The 26,717-nt window shown below is 31.5% G+C and overlaps 3 protein-coding genes across 5 annotated transcripts in view; 2 read left to right on the top strand and 1 right to left on the bottom strand.

The window, feature by feature from the left end:
* LOC130672715 (uncharacterized) overlaps positions 1-12,120 on the top strand; it is a 51,429-nt gene extending 39,309 nt beyond the window's left edge. For all 3 annotated transcript variants that reach the window (XM_057477415.1, XM_057477414.1, XM_057477416.1), the window contains 4 exons: positions 5,074-5,569; positions 10,219-10,331; positions 10,401-10,749; positions 11,046-12,120. In XM_057477415.1, the coding sequence (XP_057333398.1) occupies positions 5,537-5,569; positions 10,219-10,331; positions 10,401-10,749; positions 11,046-11,276 (726 nt within the window). In that variant the 5' untranslated portion in view covers positions 5,074-5,536 and the 3' untranslated portion in view covers positions 11,277-12,120. The remainder of the gene's footprint in view (positions 1-5,073; positions 5,570-10,218; positions 10,332-10,400; positions 10,750-11,045) is intronic.
* A 1,273-nt stretch (positions 12,121-13,393) lies between these two features.
* Positions 13,394-17,686, bottom strand: LOC130673959 (BTB/POZ domain-containing protein 1). Its single transcript, XM_057479171.1, has 5 exons — positions 17,007-17,686; positions 14,552-15,259; positions 14,332-14,491; positions 14,102-14,259; positions 13,394-13,840 (listed from the first exon to the last, which is right to left on the bottom strand). The coding sequence occupies exons 1-5, from the start codon at positions 17,321-17,323 to the stop codon at positions 13,441-13,443; spliced, it is 1,743 nt and encodes a 580-aa protein (XP_057335154.1). The 5' UTR covers positions 17,324-17,686; the 3' UTR covers positions 13,394-13,440.
* Positions 17,687-17,931: 245 nt separating this feature from the next.
* Positions 17,932-26,685, top strand: LOC130673958 (rab3 GTPase-activating protein non-catalytic subunit). Its single transcript, XM_057479170.1, has 6 exons — positions 17,932-18,198; positions 18,277-18,387; positions 20,402-23,673; positions 23,744-24,031; positions 25,809-25,961; positions 26,027-26,685. The coding sequence occupies exons 1-6, from the start codon at positions 18,114-18,116 to the stop codon at positions 26,174-26,176; spliced, it is 4,059 nt and encodes a 1,352-aa protein (XP_057335153.1). The 5' UTR covers positions 17,932-18,113; the 3' UTR covers positions 26,177-26,685.
* The last annotated feature ends 32 nt before the right edge of the window (positions 26,686-26,717 follow it).

Raw genomic sequence — 26,717 nt, 5'->3', positions numbered from 1 at the left:
ACATTTTTTATTGTTTCACAAATTAATAATATGATATTTTTGATTCAAGTCCCTCTGCAAACTAAATTAGCGAGGAAAATAAAATTGAGTAATCAATGATTAATTTATCATCTTTAAATCCGTCATTACCTCATGAAAAAAGACAGAGTTATAATAAAAATAATTATGACTGTTCCTAAATATTTATTTTAACGAGTCATCAAAAATTTATGTACTTTATTTAGTTTAATGAAGGTGCAATTTCTTACTTTATGGATAATAAAATTTTTTTTATTTCAATTAACAATAATTTCGTAATTTTAACGCAATATTGTCTCTAGTAGCATTCTTAGGGAACTCTTACGTAAATCTGTATTTTCATCTTCAGCAAGTCTGTATTATCAATCTTGGACAAGTCTGAGGCAAGATACTTCCGTAAGATGCGATAAGTAAATCTGTTATGATGCATTAGCTCAGACTTGCTGCAGAATTGCTTAAGATACCTGGACATGGCCACCCTTACTTCGTTAATTCAGTGGCACTCACTAAACATTTTCGATATAATTTTATCGAGTGATAATATTATTAATTTGTAGCACTTTAAATTTAAATGAGGACCACTGGGTCAGCTATAGGTACTGAGTGTTGCTTGGAGTGATTCGGAGAAAAAGAAACCCGATATCTTAAGGAATTCTGCAGCAACTCTGACCTAACATTGATGTATAGTAGACATATTGGTTAAGAATTGCTGCAGACTGTTTCTGCAGATTTCCGTACACGGAAAAAAATTAATCGTGAATGCAACATGATGCAGTCTTGGTAAATAAACATGATGAAATCATGTTGCATTCACATGATTTGTCATGTTTCGGTTACATGATAGTCATATTGCGGTAACATGAGAAAATCATGTGGCATTCACATGATAATCATGTTTCGGCTACATGATAATAATGTTGCGGTAACATGAGAAAATCATGTGAATGCAACATGATTTGTCATGTTTCGGCTATATGACAATATGTGGCAGCAACATGATTTCATCATGTTTATTTACCAAGACTGCATCATGTTGCATTCACGATTAATTTTTTTCCGTGTGTCTTTAAGAAGAATCTTAAGCAAAACTTGATGAAATCTTTGGCAAGTATACTTATGAAATTCATCTTCTTGAGGTCTTTTTTAAATCTACCGTAAGAAATTTGCTGAAGGACATTCGTCATGTAACTTCCTTAATTCAATGTTACCAGGGTTGATTTTAAAGTGATTAGGGGAAAAAGAAACCCGATATCTTAAGCAATTCTGCAGCAACTCTGACCTAACATTGATATATAGTAGACATACATCTTCTTCAAGTCTTGTTTAAATCTACGGTAAGAAACTTGCTGAAGGACATTCGTCAAGTAACTTCCAGGGTCAAAAATAAAACTTGATTCAGGCTCGCTTAACCTTATTTTCTTTTGAAGTTATCGATTTGCCGACGATTTTTCGATACGATCTCGACTTTTTCGACTTAAATCAAATTTTTTTCAACTTTTTGAACTTTTTTCATCTTGGTTTCAACTTATTCGTATTTTTTGATCTTAGTTTGAACTTATTAGTCTTTACTTCGAGCACGATAGTCATTCACCTTACTTTTGACTTGCTAAATCAAGTCGAAAAAAAGTCATTTATTCGTCTTACTTTCGCCTTAATATATAAAAATTATTTCACCTTAGTTTTGACTTTTTCGTCTTAAAATTTAAGTTGAAAAAGTCCAAACCAAGTTAATTTCGACTTGATCTTGACTTTTTCGTCTTAAATCGTGACTAAGTAAGCCAGTTAAGTCTGAACCAAGGCGAAAACTAAATGTGTTTCATATCTCCGTAAAAAAAAGTCGAGTTTGTCTTATGAAAAACGGCTCCTCTTTTCGACTTGGTAAACCAAGTTTAAATCAATTTTTATTTTTGACCCGGGTTGCTAAAAACAATGCTACTAAGGATTATTTTTTTCTTTGTAGATCTTAAAAGACATACTCATACCCTTAAACTCCGATCGGAGGTAATTTATTCCGCATTCACACCGTTTTAACACTGGTTCAATACCACCGCTAATTACTACCTCTACACCAGTGCGAATTCGTTTTAGCACCGCACCAGTGTTAAAATGAGTCCATTTTAACCGCTTCTTTCATGTGTAATAAGGATCGATAGTCAATACCTCGGGAACTTATAATAAAAACGTGGTAATAAAATTATGAAAATTGTGGCAAAAAGTTTGATCTTTTAAATAAATTCATCAAAAGTAATCAAAGTCTGTTTATTTAAAAGTTATAAATTTTTCAAATTAAAAAAAAAATAATCATCTTTTTAAAAATGTTTCTTTTTTTTTTATAATTCCCAAGTTCTTAAAAAATTATTTCAGTCAATTGATTTGCATTCTCTGGCCTTTGAATGTTTATCCTTCCCTTTCATAACATTGTTATGTTAAATCTCTTGTTTAACATAATACCTTACTAAGAATAATTTCGCGAACCTGCCCACGTGGAATCATCTCTTTAAAATAGAAAACAAAGTTCCGTCTTTTATTTCAAATTGAGCTGTTAAACCTGCCAGTCTTTCAATACGATTTATGTCTTTAAAAGAAACATTTTATTCATGAGTATTGAGTCTTAAACACTACACAACAACAAAAAACCCAACAAACAAATAAAGAAAAACAGTTTTTTGGAAGTTAACTTTTTTCATGGATTGTTTATTTTAAACTGCAACTTTTTATCATACAGTTTAAAAATTAAGTACAAAAGAACAATTACAATCATGTTTTCATTGCTATTTATTTTAAAAATATCGAATTTCCAATCGAGATAATCAAAAATTGAAAAATGTTTCCTTATTAATATTAAAAGACTCGATATCTCGGTACATTATTATCATTATCTATATTATTAAGAGAATAAGGAAAATTTTGTTCCCGCCATATCTATATGACAGAATTAGTTAATGTTATTGAAATTGGTGTCATTAGATAGGTCTTGTTGTGCCTTTTCATAGTTTAAACTCTTTTTAATTGCAAAGTATTGAGATAAATAGATTTATCTATATCATTCAAATTACATTCAAATTACGCGAGAAAAAAGACGATCGTATTTATTTTCTTTAAATAAATTAATACTTTAATTATTCTGTCACTAAATATGACTGAATGTCACTGAATATATAGCTATATTATTTATATCGCGTTACTTATTCCAAAATGACAGAATTTAATACTCCTTTTTGGTTTTAGGAAGCTTCTCAAAGCCAAAAAAGTGTGCATAGAAAAAAAAAGGATTCATTGATACAAAAAATCTTTACTCGCCTGATAAAAATTTTTACTTACCCCAAGAAATACTTTGCATCGTAAATTGAAAACAAGAATTTATTTAGAACTAGAAAAAATTACTTGGTGCAAGGAATTGTTTCTCGACCAAAAAAATCTTTTCTCGCCCCAAGATAATTTTTGTATATAATTGATAATGCATAAAATTTCTTGGTGCAAATTTAAATTTTGTTGCGGCAAGAAATCCTTTTTTTCTGCGTATTTTATAAATTTGGTAGTGATATTTGGGTAGTCACGTAGTGGCTGCAGGTTGCTCGTCACTTATCTAAGGGCTTATTTTTTTCTTTAAAAAATTTACTATAAAAAATATGTCTATAAAATTTTTTATATTTTTATTACTTTTCAAGATATTTGAGTTTAATCACGTTATCAAAGTTTTTGAACACGAAATCGTATTTAGGATTTAATCTTTTAAAATTTGATATCTCGGTATCTAATTATCATAATCACTCATCTGAGGGCTCATTTTTTTTCTTACAAAATTTACTATAAAAAACGTATCTTCAAAATTTATCATATTTTTATTAGCTTTCAAGATATCGGTCCTCAGTTCCTAAACTTCCTAAAAATGAATACAAAAACCAAAATTCCCATTTCACAATTTTAATAAAAAAAAATAAAATCTGCAATATCATGTACAGTCTAATTAATCAATGTATGAAGACAATGTAATCACAGATATATTATACGATAGTGTAATGACAGTAGCACTTAAAGTTTAAAATAGCTGGTGTAATGCACGCGAACGCGACATATAGGATTAGATTTTATCCGACATAATATAATACGAGTTGATGCGAGTGAATGTCTCAGTCTATCAGTCGCGATCTCGTAATTTTTTTTTATTTTTATTTATTTATTTAACTATCGATCATTAGATCGTTAATTATTTTTTTTACACTGATAACAACACGGATATTAGATATTTTTACATTTTGCTGAGATTAAATTCCATTTTCATTTTTAAATCGCTATCTCACTATCTCAAGTGTACTATTAATTATTAAATTTTTAATTTATCGATTATATTAATAACTAATTGCAATACGAAAAAAAAAAAACGAAAAATTTTTATTTTTACTTAAATTTTAATAAAAACGATTATTATTCTAATCGGAGACGAGATTAGAGACATTGATAAATAGAGAGGCGTGTAATATTAAGTGAGAGGCGTTTTTGCATTAACCAATCATAACTTGTACAATTACTTGTTGCATTACACGACATTATTATTATTATTTATTTGGTAATAAATATAAATCATGATTATTTTTAATATCAAATCACTTATAACTTTGACTATCGATATCTCACAAAGTATCTCATAAATATAGACTTAATATATGGTTTTTGGAAAAGAAATTAACCGATCTACAATTTTTGTGTCTTTGAAAAAATCCATGGGACCAATGGTTCAAAAGTTATTGCCATTTTTTAAATTTCAAAATTTTGTATGAAAATAGAAATTTGAACCGGGTCTTTGAATGGATATAACTTTCGAACTATTGATCCTATGACATTTTTTCATGAGACAAAAATTGTAGAGAATTCAATTTCCTTTCCAATGACCACATATGATGTATAGTTATTTTTCATAGTTACAGAGATATCGCGTCAAAAAAAAGTTTTAAAAAAAAGTATGAAGACAGAGATATAATTAATGAGTTATTTGATTAATAAGATAAATAATAATTGAATTGTCATCGTAATAATGAAGTTTTTCAATTTTTACAGATTAGACGAAGCCTGTCACAGATGGAAAATTTTAAATCCCAAGAAGTGGACGTGGAGTCAATTAAATTGTCCCTAAGTAAATTAATAATTAATAATAATAGTAATAATATTAATAATAATGATAATAATAAAAAGTGGTTAATTGTAATAATTGTAATTTATATTTTTTTAATTTATTGTCATTGTGTAATTGACAATAATTGTGATACTTACAATTACATTTATAACAATTTAATAGTGACATTACGGTTTCATTGAGTGTAATGACATTAAGTCATTTATGTATTTAGGAAGTGATGAGTGACGCAAATAACTCTGCAATTTTTTTTTTATTTCTGATTTAAAATTTATTTTTTTTTTATTTCTCTTTTTTTTTTTGTTGGTTTAAATAAACGGCGCGAGTAAAAATTAAACGACAAGGAGAAGTTGTACAACGGCCTTATTGCTGGCCTGGCCAGCTACTATGCGAATTGCAGATCTTCGAATTCTCATTGCGGTAAGTTCTTAATTATTATTGTAATATTTTTTTTTTTATTTTTAATCAAAATTTCATAATTACTCACTTGGAAAAAATTTTGTTTTAAATTCAAAAATTCGATATCTCGGTTCCTAATTATCATAATTACTTTTTTGAGGGCTTATTTTTTTCCTTATTAAATCTACTACAAAAAATGTGTCTATGAAATTTTTAATATTTTCATTAGATTTTAAGATATTTGAGTTTGATCACTTGTAAAAAATTTGAAAAATCAAATTTGTGTCTAGGATTAAATATTTTAAAATGTGATATCTCGGGATCTAATTAACGTAGCAAGTTCACTTAGGGCTTAAATTGTTTCTCAGTATATTTACTAAAAAAAATGTATGAGCAAATTTTTTTTTATATTAATAACTTACCGAGATATCGAAGCTTGAACGACCAATGCGATAACTTTTCCCACAGATCCTCGATGAAACGATAATTTAAAAAATAATAATAATAATAATCGATACAAAAATTTAATCTACTTTGTAATAGATAGTATATCGGTACCCTATTATCACTATACTATAATCTTCATTATATAATTTATAGGATGATATTTATATTAAAACTGAAAAGAAAAAGAATGAAGTATCATCAGGTTGTCAATTTATGGATTGATAAATGCGTACATATATAAACGAACTATAATTTGATAATAGCTATCTCTGGAGCTAAAAGGAAGCACAGGACAATTTTATTCTACGTATAACTATATATTTATACACTGGGGTTTGAAAATATTAAAATATGCTAATTGGATAAATTTTTTTTTTTTATTTTTATCTAACGATAAATTGTATCAATAAATATTGAATCAGAAAAATTTTATAAAGTTTTTACATTCCGGATTTTAAAAAATTGAATTTTTGTAAAAAATTATAACGAAAAAAAACCGTACAGACAGTCAAAGAAAACTTTTTTTAAATTCAGTAGAAATTCCCGGGCGGAATTTAGAGTTTTTTATAGGCGGGAAAAATTGAAATCTAAATTTTTTAAATAAATTTTAGAGGAAGAAAAATTGTACAGGCATCAATTGGAAAAATTTCTTGTAATTCAGAAAAAATTCCCGGGCGAGATTTGAAATTTTGGTTGGCGGGAAAAAATTTAAATTTTTCAAATAAACTTTACAGAAAAAAAAATTGTAGACATTAATTGAAAAAATTTTTTTAAATTCAGAAGAAAGTCCCGGGCAGAATTTAAAGTTTTTGATAGGCGGGAAAAATTTAAATCTAAATTTTTTAAATAAGTTTTAGAGAAAGAAAAATTGTACAGGCATCAGTTGAAAAATTTTTTGCAATTCAGAAAAAATTCCCGGGTGGGATTTAAAATTTTTGTTGGCGGAAAAAAATTGAAATTTTTCAAATAAACTGCAGAAAAAAATTTGTAGACATTAATTGAAAAAATTTTTCAAAATTCAGGAAAAATTCCCGGACGGAATTTGAAATTTTTTAAATAAATGATAAAGAAAAAAAAATTGTACTGACGTCAGTTAAAAAGAATTTTTTAAAGCTTTCAAAAAATTCGCGGGATTGATTTAAAATTTTCTATTGGCGGCAAATATTTTTTTTTAATAAATTATAAAGATAAAAAAAAACTTATACAGGCATCAGTTAAAAAAAATTTTTTAAATTCATACGAATTTTACGGGCGTGATTCAAATTTTTTTATTGGCGGGAAAAAAAATTTATATTGACACAAATTTAAATCTCTATAAATAAAACTTATTTTTCCGGAAGTATACTATTATCAATATAAAAAAAAAAAATAATAAATTGAAGAAAAAAATAATATTTCGGAGTCATGCTTCTTAATTATTTACAATTAAAATAATAATAATATTAATAATCGTGAAGGATAGAAATAAAGTGGCGAAGTGAAATATAACAGTAGAAATGTTAATAATGTAATGAAATGTTTGTATGTATGTAGATAGATAGAAAGGTACATAAAAGAGTCACACGCTGGGTGTTTAGACAGCGGACATATATACTCTACTGGCTACATCACATCTTATATGATTGACGTGTATAAACATTTACTTAGTCACCTTGGACATGCTAACTTTTATTTTACGTTATATTTCTTTACATGTCACCCATTATTTTAATTTACGTACATCGTTTTTACATTTTTATTTACACCATTATCATCATTATTATTATTAATTATTTATCCTATTTTATTCAAGAGTTAATAAACTCTTTAATTTTTAAATTTACGCTAAAATTAATAAATAGATTTTTTTTAGATAATTTTATTCTCTATAAATTTATTTATATATATTTTTATTGTTACTGTGATACCTTACATGGAATTTAACATCCAAAGTAATGTAATGTAATAAATTATAGGAAACTAACAATCATTAAAATTTTTTCATCTTTAAATTGATATAATGATTTAACTGTAACAGGTACGATAAATATGGATAGAAATTATTTTATAGACAATTTTATTCTCTACAATAAAATATTTTTATTACTTTCACATAAATTATATTGTTAACAAGATAGTAATCATTTGAAGTTTATTAAAAATTTTATTAACAATTAAACTTCTCTATTTTATTCAAATTATTTATATCCCATTAACTATCGGGTTTCACATAAAACTCATTGATATACTTTTTATAGGAAATTTAATGTTCTACAAAATTGTTTATATGCATTTTTACTCTATCTCTGATAGATAAGCCAATAATTTGATTTATAGTTCTCAGTATACAAAGAGAACAGATTTAATACTTGGATCTAAATAAATTATTTTACTTAAACTAATTATATCTCATTAACTATCAATTTTAAGATGAAACTTACAGGGATACTTTTTATAGAAAATTTAATTCTCTAAAAAATTGTTTGTATACATTTTTACTCTATCTTTGATAGATTAGCCAATAATTTGATTTATAATGCCCAGTGTAATAAAAAAAAATTATTATTTTTTATCTAAATAAAGACATTAAAATAAACTGGTAATTAAGTTTTACTAGAATATAAATTTACTAAGTACACTGAAAAATTAAGAGAGTATAAATATAAATAATCATATTTCCTATCGAACAAAAAAAAATTTTCGATATACACACATATACATATATATCTATATAATAAAATGATCTTTATCTATGTGTCTTGTCCGGTTATGCTCTATGTATTTTACAACACGTCGACTTGAACGACAGGTACATGTTGTACTCTCGTGTGTTAATATAAGTACTAACTTAAACCTATCATAACATACTTATATATATATATATATATATATATATATATATATATATGGTAATGGTGTATATTGACCCCTATGACAGTGTTATATTTAATACCATACCTGTACTTCACATACCAGACTCATTATTACATATATATACATATATATATATATATATATATTTAAATCATTAGATAATTATATTGATTATAAAAGTATGTGAGATAGAAAATTATCGAGACTTGGCGCCAGGATATTATTGCTTTATTTATATTAAAATTTTTCTTTTTTTTCGTAAAAATTGAGACTTTTAAACTTTTGGCTCAATTTTGAAATTAGAAAAAATTGATTATCAAATTTTCGCTCTATAATTAGAGATTATTAGTCATAAATATAAATATTAGAAACATAAACAATAAATCCGTATCTTTATAACGGTTATATAAATTTTTTAAACGATAAAAATTTTTATTGAGTTCAATTAATCAAGTACTTAAATCATGTGTCATTATACGTATCTAAGTATTTTATTTATTACATAAAAAAAAAAAAAAATCCAAGCGACGAACATGCAGTTAAGAACGATTACTGTTAAAGATTGTGGCAAACTTGATATAAATAATATAATATATACATGATATAAACCTCGAGTCATATCGTCTTATGTACCGTGACTAAAACCGTGGTTTATTACTTGTATGATTACTAAAGGTTATTAAAAGTCATTACACCCTTACATCTACTAAAGTACTTACGACAATTTAATTTTTTTATTATTTGGATACAAAAATTTTTTTTAGTCAAATGAATTTTATACTCGAATTGTTGATGAAATTCTGCGTTACATGAGTACCCACATCAATATATTTAGACAAAGTCATAATTTTGTAATTATCGCGGTAATTAAAAATCCGCGGTTTTGTACTCAAAATAATGTTATCCCAAAAATATCGATGTGGGTACTCAAACTTTAGTAAATTACACCACAAATTCAATGTGAGAACTTATTTTTAATTTTATGTCAATTACAAAAAAAAAAAAAAAATTATTTTTGAAAATTTTTTTTTTTTTAATCATAAATATTTTATTTGAATAGTCGGTAATATTCTACGTCGAATGAGTACCCACATCGATATATTACAAAAAAGTAGTTTTTCATTTCTATGATATCCGCGATTTTGTATTTGGAACGAAGTCAACTCAAATATATTGATGTGGGTACTTGAACTTCAGGGAATCACCTCAGGAATTTATTCCCACAATTTATTTTTTATTCCCCTGGCACCGCAAGACATAAACTCATCGTTTCAGTACCTACCACTTTGTCTACCGCATCCAATAAAAAAAAAGATAATATTGATGACCACCCAACAAAATAATAAAAATAATTTATGGTTTTTTTTAAGGTGGTTTGGCTGACCGCACTCCTGTCACAGCGGTTTGTTGACGCCAGCAACGAAACACGTGATAATTTAACGCGCAGTATTCGCGATACATCTTTCCACGGAGCTTCTTTATGGTAAAAAACATTATTCATTTTACATAATTTATAAAATTAAATAAGTTATTTATTTATTTAATTAAACAGGTCACAAGAAGATCAAATGAATAAACGTCCATTAGGATTAACATACCGCGAAATGCAAAACGTATTGCGACACGAAGGCGGCGAAGAAGGTTTGCCCGTCGACTGTTGTCCGACAGTTAAAGAAATAATTGAACCTATTGGAGGAAGAAATCGGGATGAAATGTACGTCGAGTTGTACAGAAATGATGATCAAGTCCAGAGGTTTTACGAGTACTCGTGCCGACAGGACGTCCTGGACAAACCCTGTCGATTTATCGACCGTAAGTTGATGAATCAGTCAAGATGTGTACAAAAATATTCATACTCTTATGCTATGGTTAGAGATCCGTCTGCCGAAATTACAACTATGGTAATTATTTTTTTTTTTTTCTACTTAATTAATAATTTTATTTAAATCATTGATTGAAAATTGTAGTTTCGATAGTAATCGATTATCTGAGCCCAGTTTTTAAGCTCCCATACTTTTGGTTCGCTCAAAAACAGCAAAAGTTATCCGGCTCGAAGGACCAAAGTATGATTGCCGTAAATTCGAAAAAAATCCATTCAAAGTTAAAATTTTTTTTTCTTCATGTCGATTACATCCAAATCCACTTGACGAATTTTAACTCTAAATTGTTTACCAATTTTATTTTTTTATTTTTCAAGGAAAGTGGGAATACGGAACATCATCACAGGCATCGGCACAAAGATCATCATTTTCCAACATTCGGTTACGGCTCACCCTGGACACTAGATCACATTCGCGTGAGAAGCGGATGCAGCTGTGAAATTTCACCTAAGCCCAAAAAAAAACGACCCTCAAGTATAAAAACTAAAAAAATAAAACATAGGCCGTCTAAAAAAAAAGATGATTTTACAATAAATTCAGATACGTAATTAATTAATTAATCAACCAAACGCCTTAGATTATTTATTAATTTTTGTTACCAATTATTTAATCACTTTTAATTAATTAATTATAAAAATAATATTAATAATTAATTTTAAATTGCAAGTCGAAATCATGCTAATCATTAATTTTTTTTTTTTATTAAAAATAAATTTATTTATTAATTTTTAATGTTACCTATAATTATTTTTTTAACGCGGCCAGTTCTTAACAATTTACAATTAAAATAGTAATGGCTAACTAATTATTTTATTTTATTTAATTAATTATAGAGAAATTGAAAGTAAGAAAATTTTTTATTTTGACTGATTAGAGATTTTTATTTATTAATAAAAATAAAAATAATCAAAAACCTGAATATAATCATGACAATGAATAGAATTAGTGATTAAAAAAAAATTCGGTGATAAGAGCGTGTTTGGTTCCGTGAGCCGAAGGCTAGTGGAGCAAACGCCGACTCATACTCCGTTTTTGAGGTTAACTCCGATAGTTATCGAAAAATTTAATACGTAAATTATGTTTTTTTAGTATTCTATTATTAAATAGAGTGAATTGAGTCGACTAGAGTAAAATGGAATAAAAAATTGAGGGAATAATTTTTTTGATGAATTACAGTAGGAAAAAAAAAATTTTAGCTTGTCCATTTTACCCCAGCATACTCAATTTTTAATACCGTCCTGCTTGAAAAAAAAACTTATACACGCACTAATTATTATTAATATCTTTTTATATATTTTTAATTTTTTTATTTACTGCCATGTAAAAAACATTGTAAATAATTAATTTAATTATGAAAATAAATATATAGAATAAATATAGAAAATTTTTTTGCTGCAATCTTAACTGTGTAATTTTTTCTACAATTTTCACACTTTAATTATGTATATTACGGTGTACTGTCAACTGATCCCAACAATTTTATACCACGACAAGTGATCCCTACAAATTGATCCCATCGACATTTGGTTGAAATTTTTTTTTTTTTTATTCATTAAATGCAAAACTACAATCTGTCTAACAAAAATAAATAATTGCGATGAAAGAGTACAACGTGTAGATTAGAGCTTTACCCATTGGCAAAATACTTTAGTGCGGATGAACCATTGAAAGCGCTGTAAAAAGTCCTGGGTTTTGATACGCTTAAGGCGTGTGGGTTCACTTCTGGGCTCTAGGAAGTCTTTCACTAGGGTATGCTCATGTTTGTGGAGTCTAGTTTGGTATTTTGTGCTGTAATGCGGGATTTCTTCTTTAACTGTGGCAACATGTAGATCTTTGTAGAGTGTTTTGTTGGATACGAACCACATTGCGTTAATGATGTCTCTCAGTCTTGGATTGAAATCACTGAAGGATTTCGACGTTGCTAGTGTTAGTGGCAACCCAAAGTTGTATGCCATAGGTCCAAATTGGTTTTAGGATGGTCTTATATAGCAATAGCTTGTTTTCAGTCGGTTGAAAATGATGAAGATAAAGGTTTTGAAGATGATGATCATGAAAGTTATGAAAATCTTTATGAAACTGATGAATTATAAGATCAGTTGTTAGTTGGATCTAGTCTGTGGAATCAATTGACGGGGATCTGTTGTCATAGACCCGAACATTACATAGTATTTAGGTTATATTGCAAGTAATTCGAGTTCCTACACGGAAAGATCAAGATGGTACTGGCTACCATCCCGGATTATACTCAGTTACATCCGACGTAAAAAAAAATTTCAGATAGTACCCAGTATCCCAGATGTTACTCAGTACCATCTCAGATTATACAGCGCTAGATTATACTGGTTACCATCCTAGATTATAACCACATACATCTGGATTATACTCAGTACCATCTCAGATTATACTCAGTACTATCTGAGATTTAACTCACTTACATCTCAGCCATTTTTTTCCTAGCACATGCGCGTGTAGTATACTAGATACGCATTCGAACGAACCTCAAATAAAATGGCAGTGCATTATATCAACTTGTGAAAAATAATTAATTTGCCCACTGCGGGATTCGAACCCATCGGGCCAGTACTTGAGTTCGAGGACAAGAATGATCTTCACTCGACTACAAGCTGATATATAAATATATGTAATAGTCAAAAATAAATGTGTATTTAATTTTAAAATTATTTATTAAATAATCATAACAGTAATACATGTTTAAGTATAAAAAATGAGTTCAGGAATTTGGCCGTCTTCGATTGAAGTTCCGTTATTATTTCCGGCGGCAAAACTAAATTGGAATTTAATAAAATCTTTACCACTATTAGAACAGTCTACGGAAACACAGCGTAAGCCTTTCGTGCCGTAATGAGAATCCGGGCCTTTAAATGTCGCTGATGCTGTGTAAATAGTGTTTGCTATTATTTCAATAGGTTCTTTAAACATTAAGCGATATGTATAATTAGAGCCGTCACAACTAAAACTCGTTGAATTAGTAGCTATTGTTTTACTCGATGCAGTGTGACTTAATTCTATAAGTACTTCGTACTCTGCTGGACCGTGGACACTTCCGTAGACACCGTAACCAACTAAAAATATACGCCGGTCTACGCTGAATCTGAAATTTTTAATATTTTATTCGCGAGCCAACGGCTAGTGCGGCAAACAGAACTTTTATTTCGAATATCTATAAAACTATTGAGTTTACGAAAAAATTTATAGATATTGAATTTGTAGATAATTTAATTCTCTATAAAAAATGTTCCTTTGACTTTTTTCATATTTTTGATATTTTAAAAGATATCGTCATTACAGCTGTCTAGAGACGTAAAATATCATCCGGTTTTTTTTCCCTACAAAAAATAAATATTTTTATTACCTGATCCGGTCACTGGTGCCATTGTAACCCCAACGACTGTCTGTTTGTTGGAATCTACAGACTGTTAACTCTTTGCCCATCATACGGCAACGCGGCATAGCTTCAAATCCAACTGCCGGCTTTGGATTTACGGTAAAATATAAAAATAATGACACCACCTAAAATAATATGATAAATTATTTTATTTATAATTTTAATTATCAATTTAATAATAATAATTTTTTATTAACCTCGCGGTCAGTCAGTAAACCGCATTGAGCTGGACCCATTGCGAATTCCTCGACGGACATTAATGGAAACCGTACTAATGACAATGCACGGCCTAGTACTGATCGCTGATTTTCTGGTGTCACTGGCAATTGTTGGCGTACACATTCAGCTTCTGACCACCTATAATTTTAAAAATTTATTTTTAAACGACCCGTTTTACCTCACAGTAAAAAAAATTACCTGACAACAGCTTGAAAAATTTTGGATTCTCTAACTCTGAGAGTGTCTCTCTCTAGCACGACCATCAATGTGTCAATATCGATGTCCGTAAATCCATCGGCATTCAAAGCGTCGGTCGTAAATTTATCGATGGTATCCAAGCAAACTGCCGCCAATTGTTGTTCGTCGAATAATCTGGCTTGGGTTAATAACAAAAATGCATTGTCGCTGGTAAGATGACTGCGCAGAAACTCAACGCAGTGTTTTTCCAGCGGTGAGACCGCGTATTTTTTGGCGGTATACAGCGTAGTCATAACAGTATCCGGATCTATTTGAATTTCATCGGTGTAAAGAAATAAAAGAACTGCCAAAAAAGCCGCTGGTTCAACATCCGGTACTTCTATTTCTGCTGATGCTGTTGCCAGAGTTCCGTTGAACATCGCGTCAAATACTGCGCTTCCGGATGATAAAACTAATTTGTGGGCGGGAATACGTTGCTGCTGGCCAACGCGACCCACTAAAAATCTGACGTCTGATAAAATTTCATTATTGAATAAAAATGAAAAGCGTTCTTTCATCGTCGTCTTGGTGCCTTGCCAATTATACAGTTGCGATGAAGCTTGAAGCTGCGGCTGCGGTTGTCGCGAAGGTAAATTTTGATGAACTTCCGCTGGTGGATCGTTGTGTGGACGCGCTTCCAAATGCAAAGTGTTGGCTGAATTACTTGGTCTAGTTTGTAAATTTTAATTATTATTTCTTTATAGTAAGTAAAATTTTTTTAAAATAAAAATATTAATTTTTTTATATTTTGAAGTCCAAAAATTTTTGAAAAAAAAATGATTGTGATCATTGAAAAGTTGATGGGATTCTGCGTCACACGAATACCCACATCGCAATTTTTTAACACAACGATAATTGTTCAATATATATATTAGGGTGGTCGTTAAAAATTAAATTTTCTCAGGCGCCCTATAAAAAGCTTCTTTTTAGTGAAAAAATACGTGGGGAATTTGGTTTATTCGATTTACGTGAAAAGAACACGTGCCTTAGGACGATCAAAGTTCATTTACCGATACAATCGCGGTTTTTTTTTAAATATCTCATGAAATATGCAGATTAAAGGAAAAAATTATAAAAACAATTTTGTAAGAAATTGAATTCTTGATAAAAAAGGTCATTATCATTTTTTTTATAAAGTGTGTATTTATGAAGATATTTTGAGAAAACTTTTTTTGTATCTTATTAATTGAGCATTTTAAGGATAATGAATGTCAAAAATAACGTTTTTCCTTAAATATAGACAACTTTGTAACTCGTAACATGTCAATCCTTAATGCTTGTTATAGCTTCTATATACTTAGAAAAATGTTATTTTCAAAATTTGTAATCCTTAAAACGCTCAATTGATAAGATATAAAAAAAGTTTTTTCAAAATATCTTCATAAATACACATTTTATAAAAAAAATAAATATGACCTTTTTTGTCAAGAATTTAAGTTCCTACAAAATTGTTTTTGTGATTTTTTCCTTTAATCTGCATATTTCATGAAATATTTAAAAAAAACCGCGATTGTATCGAAAAATGAACTTTGATCGTCCTAAGGCACGTGTTTTTTTTTACGTAAAACAAATAAAACCAAATTCCCCACGTATTTTTTTACTAAAAAGAAGCTATTTATGGGGCGCCTGAGAAAATTATTATTTATGAATGGCTTGAGTTGATAAGAAGAAAATTATTTACTGATTTAAAATTAAAAGTTAAAAGTATTTGGCCAAAGTTTTTAAAAATTATTTTATTTACAAAATTAATAAAATCCCTATATCACGTGAACGAAGAACTTTAGCCACTTAACTAAGAGGACCTTTTTCGTAGCGAATCAAATTTCCTAAAAAATCTTTATCTGCATTTTTACTGTAAATTCCGTTATTTAGTCAATATCAACCAAAAACCCAAATAATTATTTTAAAAAATGATTTTCAGAGCCAATACAGAAAAAACGATCGGAATCCCAGTAAAATTACTGGGGGCACTTTTGAAGAGTATTAAATTACCTACAAAATGCCGCACACGACGACCGATAAATTGAAATACGACTGAGCCATAGAGAATTTAAAAAAAAATCCAAACTTTCCCATGTATTTTAAGTGGGAAAACTTCACAATCAAATGTAAAGTATTCAAATTTAATTACAGGGAATTTTTATTCAACGTCTACAACAATATTTTGAAGTGGGAGTAAAAAAAATAGTCTTTCCAAAAGGACCACCCTAATATATATATATGTACTTACATATATTTTTTTCAAGCAAACATATCGATGTGGGTACTCAAACTCAAGGAAATTTTATCAGGAATAAAAATATGGCCTCTAAATTCTCTTATCACTACTCTAGCTCAATTACTCACGATTAATTACCGCCCACTTTTTAACCTCAAAAAAAAAATTAATAAACAAATACATGAAAAAAAAACTTACACATCACGAGGAGCTAAAACACTACTAGTAGTTGATGTCGAGGGTTCTTCATCATCGCACCCAAAAGTAGTAGCCCTTCTTGTGCAGGAGAATGTCGTAGTGACATTTCCAGGATTCTGCATATTTTGAGGCGATGACAATAAATTTGCATTGCTAGTAGCACTACTATTAACACTATTACTATTACTATTACCAACAAAATCATCATTATTACTTGAACTCGTAGCATCACTATCATTGCTATTATTATTACTCGACATTCTTAACTCGGACAATCTACTCGCTACATTATTCGTCTGATCGTCAAATGATGACATTTTTATACAAAATAATTTTAGAATTTTTTTCAATGTTTTGTTTTTTTTTATTCATCTAACAGAAATTCACTTCACTTATTCTTCAAGTATTACTATTATTCTTATTTTGTTTTTTTAAATAATTACATAAATATTTAAGCTGACATTTAAATCCACTTTTTACTTTAATTACCGAGCTGTCAAATTCGTTGATAATCGATGTACTGGTCAGTAATTTTTAACCAATTAAATTATTTAATTACTCAGATTTTAAATTAATTATTGTTGTTATTAATTAATAAGTTAAGTATTTAATAGTAATGGTAATAATAAAATAAAATAATAAACAATAAAAACTATCGATTTCCCCCAGTTCTAGACGAGCGCGAGCGCCATCTTGAATTTCGATTTTTAAATTCGAACGCCAGATGGCGGGGAATTTAAATGCCGGGTAAAAAAGGACGGGCGACTGAATTTCTTAAATTTTCGCGCGCGCGGCTTAAAAAATGTTTTCTTATCAAACGCGCGCGTTATTACCGACAATTGAATGTTTGTTTTTGTAAAATATGATACGTCATTTTATTTTTGTTACTATTATTAAGTAACCTATAAACTTAAATTATTTATTGTTGCAATCACAGTAAAATAATTTATTAAAAAACTGACATATAAATAAACAATTTAGTCCAAAGTTTCATATATTTAAATAGTAATTACTCATAGTTAATTAATTAATTAGTTAAATAAATAAAATTATTTATATAAAAGTTGAATTATTTTTCTATTTGTTGTTAATTAATTAAACAATTAAATGTCGTGTCTAATAAAAGGTATTGCTTTAATAAATGATGTGAGCGAGGTCAAAAAATTGTTATTTGAAAATTCGATATTGAAGTGTAAGTATTTTGATTTATTAAATTCTTTTACTGGGTGGATAATTGAATTAATGATTTAATTGTTTTAATTAATTACAGTTGATCATGTCCAAAAAAATGAGTTACCTTTACAAGATGCTGTGATATCATTATCATCAGCTGGAGATGTCTTGGGTCTAGCATTGCATAAAAATATAATTATTCTGACTGGTAAGTACTTGGGATAAATTATTTTTTATGATACCAGCATCGAAACTTTAAGTTTCATGAGTGTGATGGTAGCAGACGAGACAATTTATAAATTTTGAATAAATGAATAAATTACTTGACATACTAAAATTGAAATACTAAAAAATACGCATACTGATTTTTCTTTCATCTAAATACGCATTTTTGAATTTTTACTCTACTTACGTTTTATTTATTTATTTTAAAATTTTAAAAATTGCCAATTGTCAACTACATTCAGGGTGCATTCGGAAACGCTTTAGCTCAGGCTCTAGTCAAGCGTTGCCATATAGTGAGAGCTAGAGCTAGAGCATTTCCAAATTCCACCCACACTCATAAAGTTTCAGTGTCTCTACAGTCAGTCGAAACAAAGTAATTTCAGTCGAATGCCATGAAGCTGAAGCTAGCGGCTGTAATAAGTAGCAGCCAGCAATTTTTTGCCTGGCCGCTACTTATTACGGCCGCTAGCTTCAGCTTCATTCGAATGCCGCGAGCAAATATTAGAAAAAAAAAATTAGTGTAACGGGATCGAAGTCCTCCTCTTTTACGGGAGGCCGTTTCCTTACCTTTTGAGCATACGCGTGCTGCGTAGCCCCTACCTCCTTAGACGACACTTTTTATCGAAAAAATATAATCGAGTGACAAAGAGTGAACATTAATCGAAGGTATGATAAAAAATCCTCATTGCGCGCGGTATCTTACCACAGCCACCACGAGTCCATACCTCTGTAGGTCACACATTTCTACCATCTCAGGAAATAAAGAGACTCTGGTCGAAGTAGACTTGGAGAGGTTCGCCGTGGCACCAGTTCCCTTTACAGGGGAACAGGTTGCATCGGGATAAAATAGCAAGACGCAACTTCACCTTGATACCCTAAAAAGAGTCCCTTTAATTTGTAACCATTCAGTTGCGGACAAGCTATTATCCACTTGTTGGGATCCTAATGAATTTTCTGCTCTTCGATCTCTTGAACACTTTGATTTTATAAAACAAATCAAAGTTACATAAATTCTCCATAAATGTCATCAGTCAGCAGGCAGAAACAAACTTGTTTCGTCCCTTGGAAAAAAACAAAATAATGTTTCTGCCCGTTGACTGAAGGGATTCAAAATTTAAACTCTAATACTTGTCATTTGTTTAATAGTAATTTCAGATCATTAATTTTATTTTCATGATACCAGCATCGAAACTTAAAGTTTCAGTGTCTCTACAGCCAGTCGAAACAAGCTAATTTCAAGCCGATGCTGCAAACAACTGCTAGCGAATTCGTAATTCAAAAATACCTTCATACAGCGGGCAGAAACATGAGTGTTTCTTCCCTTGAGAAGAAACACAATTGTTTCTGCCCGGTGTCAGTTGTATGTAATGTTCATTTGCAGCCTTATTACTCTCATTTGTTTACTTGTCCCTTCAGTTTACTCATTTCATTTTTTAAGTGACAGTTTTAGTCAAACAAATAAACTTACTGGCTGCTGACACTGAATCTTGAAGTTCCGATGCAGGTAATCATAAAAAATATAGTGTCTGACTCAGGATAAAACACGATTTCAGACTGCGGGTGATGTCAGCCCTCGCCTGTAGCTCGGGCAGCCAACCTCACCCTAGTCTGAAATCGTCTTGATTCATCCCTTGTCACACAATATACGATTACGTAAACGACAGTTCTAACTGTGATAAAGTTTCATAAAAATGAGTGTAAATAATAAATAGTATTCATAGTTTCTGCTTAATTTTAAATTACAAATCACAATTTCCGCTTATGCTAATAGTAGATCACACCATTGGTCTTAAATTAACTTGTTTTTGACTGGCTGCTGACACTGAAACTTAAAATTTAAATGCAAATAATCATGAAAAAAATAGTGTGTGACACAGGATATAACACGATTTCAGACTTGACCCTGATCTGAAACCATTCTGTTTCATCCCTTGTCACACAATATACTAAAATAAATTATAAAATTTTAATCTCGAAAAATAAAATGATAATTTTAGCTAAATGGGATCTACAAGAACCATCGGAGATTAAAAACAAATTTCATATATCATGGACCGGAAGTTTAGTACCCGAGGCGCCGGAATATATAACCTCAATTCTGTGTCTTCCGTTGATATCTCTAGGAAAATCAAACAGCGGCCCTGACTGGACTTGTACTCTGGTAGGATTCAGCTCCGGGTACCTGCGCTGCTATACCGAAACCGGGTGTCTTCTTCTGGAAGAACAATTACACAACGAACCGATTCTCAATTTAAAATGTCAGTCGCTTACTTCTCCGCGGCATACTGGAGATACCGGACTTTCAGAAGAGCTACACATAATTTACGAATCAGTAGTCTGTATCTTGCCTGGCTTTCCATTTTTCTCAACCCTCCGCGCGTGTCGAAACCACCTGGCACGTGTCCAAGCGAACTACAGTAGTGACAAGCCGCCATCTTTCTTAACATTCAAAAAGCTCGGCTTTAAAGACCAAGATGTGACCAATGACTGCGAAGTAATTGGGACCACTTCAGTCAATACCTTTGATCACTTGATGACGGCTTCAATTTGTGGAGGTTTTCATGCATCGTATCGTTCCAGCGCGCCGCAACATAACCTAGTTATGGCTACCGGCAAGCGTCCATATGTCGGATTTCATTTTGCTTTAGAAGGTGGCGCCGCTCCAGTTTTATCAGACGTAGCTCTCGCGATGGCCAGTTCGCTAGCAAACGCGATTGGTAAAATCGGTACCGCCGTTCCCTGGTTCCGTGGTTCCAAGCCCAGCCTTGAGAAACCCAAAGGTCCAGTTCAGGAAGCTGCAGAAGCGATGACTTGTCGCTTCGGGATCAGTGACGTCATGCGCGAAGGCGATTCCTTGATAGTAAGTCCCAATAAGACGCTGTCAGTGATAACTGACGCGATGGGTAGAGTCACTTTGATAAATAATCGCCGGGGATTGGCTCTAAGAATGTGGAAGGGCTACCGAGACGCCCAGTGCGGGTGGATAGAAGTCGCTGAAGACAAGAGATCTAAAGTCACCAACAAAAGACGCACTGCCCTGTTCCTGGTGATTTATGCTCCCAAGAAGGGAGTAATTGACATTTGGGGAATTCAGACCGGAGGCAAGATCACGACTTTCTCGGCCAGTAAAAACGGAAGGCTTCTGTACATAAACTACGGTCTGCTGGGTCTCAATGACGTGGCGCCCACTTCTCCCAACCGCCCTGCGTATTCTTGTGTTTTTCTGGACCCACTTGGCGGCCTCAAAGAAATTCTAGTCCCGTTTCACTTTGCTCTGAGTAACAAAAACGGCAAGCGGGCACGCGATATCCATTTGTTTAAGAAGCTAAAGACTTTTATACGCGAGCAGGATTATGATGAGGACAAACTAGTAAGTGAGGTTAGCAATATTTGTAAAGATTTAAAGACCAACGAAATAAGGCAACAGGTTTTAGAAACTCTGATGGCCAGCAAACATGTCATTCCAGACGTTTTGTTAAGTGTAACGGCCATTTTCAATGACGCTCTAGTTGACCAGGAAATGGAAGCCACTACAAAACCTTTAGTGCAACTGTGCGCCCAAATAAAGCACGTGGTTACTTTCTACAAGTATTTAAAATCTAGGAAACCACCAGCCGAAGAAGTTGCGCCCGATGAATCGGAATGGGATCTGGCGGCCATTTTGCTGTCATCCCCCCGCGAAATCACGAGAATTCTAAAACTTGTCCAGAATTTGGAAGACACCGAGTCTAGGGCGCGCGTGACATTCAAGGGAGGATTCGTAGATTTTATTTCGTCATTTGATTTCGGATGTAACCAAGTGACGCTGGCTAAGGACGTGACCGAGGATAAGAAGAAATTGATATCGGAACTGATTTATCAAGGCTGGATGGATTCGAATGAATCAATAGATGCCTGGAAAGCCGCCGCAGAAGACAGTGACATCCAGGGCAAGACTTTTATGGAACTGGCATTAGTCTACTGGCTCCACAAACGACCCGTGGGATCAAAGACTCTGAAGACTCAGCTCAAGCGATTCACGGACTTGTTACACGGGATTTGCAACCGGGATGCCGAGGAAATCTGCGTGGGATATAACCAAGTGTCTTCCTGGTGGAAAGACACCCGACAAATCCTAACTGAGTCGGTGAATCCTCTCCAAGCATTGACAGCAGCTTTGGCTTGCCGAAGTGTCGCGATCACACTGTCAGCGACAAGAGACCAGAGTCAGGCTAGCGAGAAGGAAGCTCTGGATGTAAAGAACGGGAACGTCAAAGACCAGAAGCCAGATGACCCGCATGATTGGGAAAACGTCAGCAAAGATGTCTGTCAGTTCACGCTGCTAATAGGGAACCTAGAAGACATCGCGATTCTCAATCGGACCCTCCAGCGACCGCGGATTGATGACTCGACCAATTTCCTGGCTTTGCCATTCGAGAAACTGGAAGTCTCACTAGGAAACGTGATCGCCGAAGGGCAAGGATCCGTTTCTGAAATAGTTGCCAAGTGGTTATCGACATCTGGAGTCGATCCTTCGCGTCTCATTGACACTAGTGACGTAGAATTTGACTCGGGATTTAAAGTAGATGCTACTGATACCCAAGAAGCTAGAGAGCAGCCTCTTACAAAAGAAGAAGCCGCCAGTTTGATAAACCAGTCCGTGGAAATCGGAAATGAAGCTCGAGCTGACTCGTCATCATTGGCCCAGATTTTGGACAAAATGACGGTGCTTAAACGCCATTTTCCTTACAGTCTGACCAGTAGTGTCCTTCTGGCCAACCTAACATGGCAGTACGTTATGGCCTGGAGTCGCGACGTCAGCAGACTCGAGATTCTTGAAGCCGCTCTATCAGTACTCAAACAAATACCCATGAAATCAATGCGCCAGGGTGTCTGTTGCCTGCTTTGGACGGTTCATATCAAGAAGCGGATGGAAGCTGCCGCTAAATTGATGAATAAGTTGGGAAAACTCCCGAAGGAACGATTGTGTGTTCAGGAAGTCGGACTGTCCGACATTCAGACCACGGTCTTTCTTCAACACTGCGTCAGCTTCTTGGACATTTTTCTGGACGCGGAAGTGCTGGAGGAAGACAAGAATGCGGTTTTCAAGGCTGAGGAAATGTGGGAAGGACACGCGGGACCTCAAGCTTTCGCTGCTCTGGCCATCACTCAGGTTCCTGGGAGCTACGACCTGATTCTGCTGCACCTGCAGTTGGGTTTTGTCTTGCACATGATCGCGTTTTTTGGGATAAAGTCTGTCAAGCCGATGACTAATTTGTTTGAGTCAGTTGTAAGTATTATAGTTTTTTTCTGCTTAATTCAGTCACTGGAATTTAAATCTAATGGATTTGGTCTTATAGACTAGCAGATACTTCTTCCAAGACATCACCGATAAGTTTATTTTTACTTGGTACCACGATGACAAGAGAGATAGCAGTAGATTAGATTTTCTCTACCGGATTATTACGGCGTCCATGGAGTCAATTCATCAAGAAACAACGGAAGATGGCGTTGATTCAAAACAAGCCGTCCAATGGATGAGCAAGTGCACAGTTTTAGCCTCCATGTGGAAAATAGACTGCGATAAACTGAGGATTCATCAAATTTGTCAGCTCTACGTCAATGGATTCGACCGTCTCGCAGAGGAGGTTAGTTTTTATTTACGTAAATTAGTTTTTATATAAAAATGTTCATAGTTGAATCCATAAAAGAATGATCTTTCCAATCACCATTTTTTAACAATTTCCATTACTGCGCATGTGCGTTAGTGCGAATTCACGGACCATTATAACCAAGTAGTGGAAGAAAAGTCCATTCTTTTGCAGACTGAAGTCCATTCTCAAACAGTTCCCCCTCTTTTTAAAAATTTTCAATGACTTCCAACTGTCGTAACCGTACTAAAATTTTAATGATTAATTAAAAAAAAAATTGATACTTCCATAGAAAAAAGGACAACGTAGTTACAATTTTGCTGAGATATAGATTAAAGAAAAATTACTTACAGTTGATGTCAATTGGGAGTTAAACGAAATTTGTAAAATGAATTTCAGTAAAATCTTCATGGCAATTTTATAATTCGAATTTATAATAGTAAAGTTAGCGGACATCTGACAATTTTTAAAACTTCTGAAATAATAAATTGAAATGCTTATAAAATAAAAATAAAAATAATCATGTTAACCAGTACTTGGGTCGAGTGGATAACACTCTTGTCTTCGAACTCATGTACTGACCAGGCTCAGGTTCGAATCCCACAGAGAGCAAATGAATTATTTTTCACAAGTTGATATACAATGCTCCCTCTCTATAATTCCCAACTCGGGGCTAAAATTCTAAGAATTCCTTCTTAGAGAGGGACCCCATTTTTTTTAAGAGTACTAAACAGAGAAATGCGCGCGCATTCTTTCTGAACGTACACAAATATATTTTGTATACAATGTAGCGAGAGTTGGGGAACACATTCCCCTCAAAATGAGGAGAAGTAGAATCATAGCGAGGGGAATTATAAAAAGGAAGCACTGTAATGCATTGACCTATGGGATATGGGATTCATTCCATATAGCCGCCATACTGCCACCTGTCTACAATCTTGCCCACTAAAAACACTCCGTGATTGCAAAAAAAATATGGAAACAGAAATGGGAACAGATAGCTAATAATGAAGTTATATGGAATAGAAAAAGAAAAAAGATGGCCAGGAAACATAGTCCGAAAAAGTTTACAGTAGTTTGTTAAAAATATATATAAAATACTTACCCAAAGAAAATAGGAACTTTAAATTGCTTGCAACGTAACCTAAAGACTATGTAATGTAAAATATGTAAAGAATAAAAACTGTAGAAAATGGAAGTTATACAGTTAAGATTGCAACAATTAAAATAAAAAAAAATGCATGTTTAGACAATCCAAAATTCAGTACATGCATTTTTTAAAATTTTATTATTTTAATTATTTAATTTTTTTATATGTAATTAAAAATTTTTTGTCTGCTACATTTACACTCATTTCGAATTTTCAAATTTTGTTGGCAAAAATTAGTTGAGTCCATAAAAGAATACTTTCCTCCCGCCATTTTTTTTACAATTAAGTAGTTACTGCGCATGCGCCTTAGTGCAAATTCTTGATCCTGAAGTTAGTTGACAATTAACAATTTTCGGATTTTTGTTTCAACAAATCAATTACACAAAAAAATAATAATAAAAAAACTCACATGTAGAAAATTTAAAAAACTATAAATGCAATTTTTAAAAATATTGTTTATTTTATGATTCATCGTTTTGAAAAAAATCCAAAAATTATAAGAGCTCGGCTAACTTTAGTATCATGCAAATTCGTGGATTTCATCATAACCAAAAAGTGGAAGGAGAGTCCATTCGTTTGCAGACCGAATTAAAAATTTTTAAACGTAAATTAAAATATTTTTAGGTTATGACGTCAATTAACGACACGGAAACTCTCGCAGGAAATCTTATACCAATAGCCGGGCTGCGTATGATGTCATTTTTATCTAAATCACCAGACTTATTGGAAGAAGTGTCGAGAATAAGTCCCGCGTTGACTCAGTATTTGGAAAATTTGGTAAGTAATCAAATAATTGATAATTTTATTGATAATTACTACAATTAATTTTATTTTTGCTACAGAATCTACCGGGAATCGTAATTACAAGTTGTTCTAATGAGAATAATATCGAATTAATTAAAAAAATATCACAATATTTACCGGAAACACACAACGATTATCACTACGCGCAATTGATGCTTGATGCGACGTTTATTTACCAGAGCGGGTGATTTTAAAATATAAATTAAAATGTTTTTATGAATGGGGATGACTGTGATAATCATTTGTTTTGTTTTAAAATTTATATTCAATTGGTAAGTTTTTATTATTTTTTATTTAATAGGTAATTATTATTGTAATTTTAGTTTTTAAAAATTACATATATATAGCTTATATATATATTTACATATATATGAGAATTAAAGTTAATTAAATAAATAATTAATGAGATTGTTAAAATTAATTTTATTTTTTTCACAAAAATAGTCTAAATCCATTGATTAATTTTGATTATTACTCTTAAACTATTGGTCATACGTAAAAATTGAAAGATACCAAATTTGTAGAGAATTAAATTTCCTACAAAAAAGTATTCATTGGTTTTTTATGTATCTTTATTTTTTTAGAAGATATTGAAGAAAAAAGAATAAATAAATAAAATAATTATAAGTAACTTTTTGACAAAAATTATTTATTTTCAACAATTAATTTAAATAATTATGAACAATTTACAAAAAAAAAAAATAAATAAATAATAAATTCGTATCGTTA

Source organism: Microplitis mediator, chromosome 8 (assembly GCF_029852145.1).
Source record: "Microplitis mediator isolate UGA2020A chromosome 8, iyMicMedi2.1, whole genome shotgun sequence".
Taxonomy (NCBI): domain Eukaryota; kingdom Metazoa; phylum Arthropoda; class Insecta; order Hymenoptera; family Braconidae; genus Microplitis; species Microplitis mediator.
Note: the sequence above shows the minus strand (reverse complement) of the source record. Positions and strands in the feature narration are given on the sequence as shown.